The following is a 3,976-nucleotide window of genomic DNA, read 5'->3' on the forward strand; positions in this document are numbered from 1 at the left end:
TTCTAGTTTTATTTAAGAAAGGACTTGTATCACTGAAGTTCCTTGAGAAGAATTTTTACGAGAAATTAACAAACAACCAGAGACACAACAATATCTTTTCCAATTCCTCATAAAGGGGTTGTTAATCTTTGTTAAACTGTTTTTTTTTTCATTTTATTGTGTAAAGTTTTTACAGGTATTGTTAGTATGCATTGTAGTGTAAATATTTTATAGTATAAAGATAAAGTTATTCACGTTTTTTGACCAATGTGCAAATTAATTTTCATTGTTTTTTAAGTTTTTAAAGTTATGGATGGGCAAGTCAGTCTGGAAGCAAAGAGGAGAGAAGAATGTGTTATATGAAGGCTTATAATGTTTCCTACTTCCTTTGTTAATATGTAAAATTGTTCAAAATTTCTGTGTACTTCAAGTGTAAAAAATTGATCAAGGTAACAGCTAAATTCTTCTCCGTCCTCCTGTTTATGCATAAAACAAGATCACTTCAGTAAGTTATCAAGTGTGTTTTCTCATGGGAAGGAAATATATAAATTTGCTTGTGAAATCTCAAAATAAATTACTATCTTTGCTGTTACAAAGCCAGTTGATGACCTAAGGGCATAATCTGTCTTTGTGCAAGAGGAAACGAATAATCTTTGGTGACATGTGCACATGGAGTAGGCAGGCCTTTGTTTAATTTATTTAAGGCCACGATTTCTCTGAAAGTCAGTTCATTAGAGATAGGGTAGTTAGGGTTATGGCAGTTTCACCTTCATTCAGACTTAGCTAAGATGTAAGTATTAGAGTTTCTATAGTTTTTCAATAACTTTATATGTGTTTAAGGTTTAGATTTAAACTTTCACTTTGACTAAACTTTAACTATAAATTATAACTTAGTGGATTATATCCTTTCATTAATAAAGAGAGTGATTTTATGCACACTTGTGTCTAGGCTCTTTCACTATGCCATGTTCAGTCCAAATTTGGGCCTGTACTCTGTAATACAGCTTCTAGCTGATCACCTTTTTTTGCAGTTCCTATGCATTTACCCTTAGGTAAATCATTGAATCTAACAATATCACATGTTTAATACTAGTAAATGTACTGTTAATGTCCTAAATACTGGTTGAAAGTGTAATGAAAGTTACTGTGTTATCCAAATTCTTAATAGTAGGTGAAAGTGCACTTCAAGGCATGGGGTGATTATAAGGAACTTCTAATATTGAAAATAATTATACCATAAAAACTACTTTATCTAGGGGATAAAAATTTCACCATAGGTACATATTCATAAGTTCTATTATAAAAAATTTGGAAAAGGTAAATTGTGTTTCAAAACCATATTATACTATACACTTAAATTTCTATTCTTGCAAACAAATTCTGCTTTTGTATTCCTTCCTTCTCTCTCTCTCTCTTTCAACAGTACAAGATTGGTGATTTAAACGTTGTGTGCATCAATAAATACTGTCAAAAACAGGTAATGTTCACAGTAATGTCTTTGATGTGCTGATTGAGAATGGCAGAAAGAATAATGAATACCTTCTATGACAATTTTTGGATCATCCTCTAACATTTCCAAACTTTCATCAATAAAACTAAAGAATCTCAGTGTGCCTCTTAGCACAAGTAATTGTTAAGCTACAATCATTTTAAATGTTTTTTTATTATTATTATAACTATCCTGTACTTATTGGGGGAAAAAATGTACTAGTAGCTAAAGGTAGTAAATGATCATATTATTGGACCCTGTATTATTTTTAATGTATATGTTTCTCAAGCTTTTTATTGTTGTTTGGCTGTAAGGAAGCTTATTGTCACATGATGAACAGTTTTAGCAGTATGAATGCATATTAGGCTAGTTGTAAGTTGCTTATTGAGTGAGTATTTTAGTAACCTAATGAGTTATCAGTGTATGATTTAGTCTGTTTTCCTGTTAATGTCAGCCAGTTAATCAGTTAGTTAATTCAGAACTTAAATATTTAGTTTTTAGTTTGTTGAAAAAATACAAAAAGTACTGTACATATGAGAAAACTTATAAGTATAATTATTAAGTTAGGCCTGTCACTCGGTGAATGTGATGTTAGTTAAGCAAAATTGTGGAACTTGTTGCCATACAAATAAAATGTTGTTTTAATTATTAAGTGAACTGGACTCTTTGCATTATTCATTTTACTGAATAAACCAAAAGAACCTGCCCAACAATAGAACCATTACAACAGGATGTTTGATACAAGGTGAAAGTGCACTGAAAATTAAACACTTTAAGTTATCCAAATGTTTGATACTGGGTGAAATTGCAGTTGAAGTTAAAGCTAATAAATGTTCAACATGTTTAATAGTAGTTGAAAGTACAATGAAAATTAAACCAATTAAGTATCCAAAGGTTTGAATGTGCACTTGAAGCCAAAACTTATAACTGAAATAAATATTGTTTTATTCTTCAGTATTTTATTTAGGTCAAGTGCAGGCTGTAACTTTTCTATTTTTGTATCAATCAGGATGCCAGCTTTTGCTATATCCTGGTGCATTTAACATGACAACAGGTCCAGCTCATTGGGAGTTGTTACAGCAAGCTCGAGCCTTAGACAACCAGGTGTATGTAGCCTGCATTTCCCCAGCCAGGGATGAAAACCACAGTTATGTAGTCTGGGGTCATAGCACTGTTGTTAATCCTTGGTGTGTGTGTGTAATTTCTGTTTTGTCATTTCTCTGTTTATGTAAACAATTAGCAAATGTCTTCAATCTTAACATTATGTACCCAACTCAAAGTTGTAATACCTATAATATGGGTGGCATGAGTGTATATATGTATATCTTAACCATAGCAGAATTGAGGGAAAAAAAGACAATTGAACTTTTCAGAAAAACTTCATTTATTAACGACCATGGTTTTGCAAGTAAAGGCATCATCAAGTACTGGCAGAACCATGGTCATTAATAAATGAAGTTTTTGTGAAACGTACAATTGTTATTGTTTTTTCCCTCAATTCTGTAATTATGGAGTTTCATCAAGTACCAGTGGTTTCAAGTATCAAATATATTAATAATAACAAATAAGGAAACTCATTCATAACATTAAAGTTATTATTGTTTTAAAGAAATAGGATTTGTAAAATTTATATCTCGAAAAGAAATTTTAGCTCATTTTGATGACCATTGATACCATTTGCTTGTTTTACAAAATATTACATATATTTATGTATGTTACAATAAATTATAAAAATATTAACATAGTTCAATTGTGTTAATAATTGTTTTTCTTTCAAAAATGATAGACTAAACAGTAGAACCTTAAATTTAATGCTTTAAACATACACATTTGTCTGGCATGAAGTTTTTAAATAGGAGTTAGTTTCCATTACAAATGATGTCTCTGTTTCCCTACTTGTTTGTGTAAAGTGTCATGCTTGATTGAAATTGGTGCAGTTGTAATGTATATACATTTTCTAATAAAATATGAATAAAGGTAGATAGCATTTACAGCAAAAGTTTTAATGATGTAATTATATATATATATATATATATATATATATATATTGTAAACAACTGGTACAAAAATCATCATTATCCAGATGTTAGTTGTCTCAAGAAAAGATTGTATGAGACATTGATATTTCCTGAATGGCTTATCATTCATTGGGTGTAATAATTACTTAAGAACTTGCAGGTTGCAATAGTATGAAGTTATAAAGTGCCTGTAATACTGCTGCCCTGTATATATATTCCTCTATTGGTACATAGTTCATAAGCTGGTATTAAATATTTAATGTCTTGATAAAAAGTTTAGTAAAAACTACCTTTATACTCCAGACATATATAAAAGAATAATAATGGCTGGAGACGGCTTAAATGGGTAATGAAGAAAAACTTTAATATAAGTTTAACTTGACAGCAAATGTACAACATTTCGACAAGTTGTCGTATCTATCTACGTGTAGTCGTACGAAACTACGTACGTAACGGTTAACGTACGTATTAGTCTTGTCTACTAGTTAAC

At 30.3% G+C, this 3,976-nt stretch overlaps 1 protein-coding gene across 1 annotated transcript in view; it reads left to right on the forward strand.

Annotated features, from left to right (window-relative positions):
- Positions 1–2,416: 2,416 nt before the first annotated feature.
- The window catches only part of LOC106471510 (omega-amidase NIT2-like), a gene marked incomplete at its 5' end in the record, with an annotated part of 32,310 nt that continues 30,750 nt past the window's right edge, over positions 2,417–3,976 (forward strand). The window contains one exon of the mRNA XM_013932111.2: positions 2,417–2,655. Within this exon, the coding sequence (XP_013787565.2) occupies positions 2,417–2,655 (239 nt within the window). The remainder of the gene's footprint in view (positions 2,656–3,976) is intronic.

This window comes from Limulus polyphemus, unplaced genomic scaffold, assembly GCF_000517525.1.
Source record: "Limulus polyphemus unplaced genomic scaffold, Limulus_polyphemus-2.1.2 Scaffold4667, whole genome shotgun sequence".
NCBI lineage: Eukaryota > Metazoa > Arthropoda > Merostomata > Xiphosura > Limulidae > Limulus > Limulus polyphemus.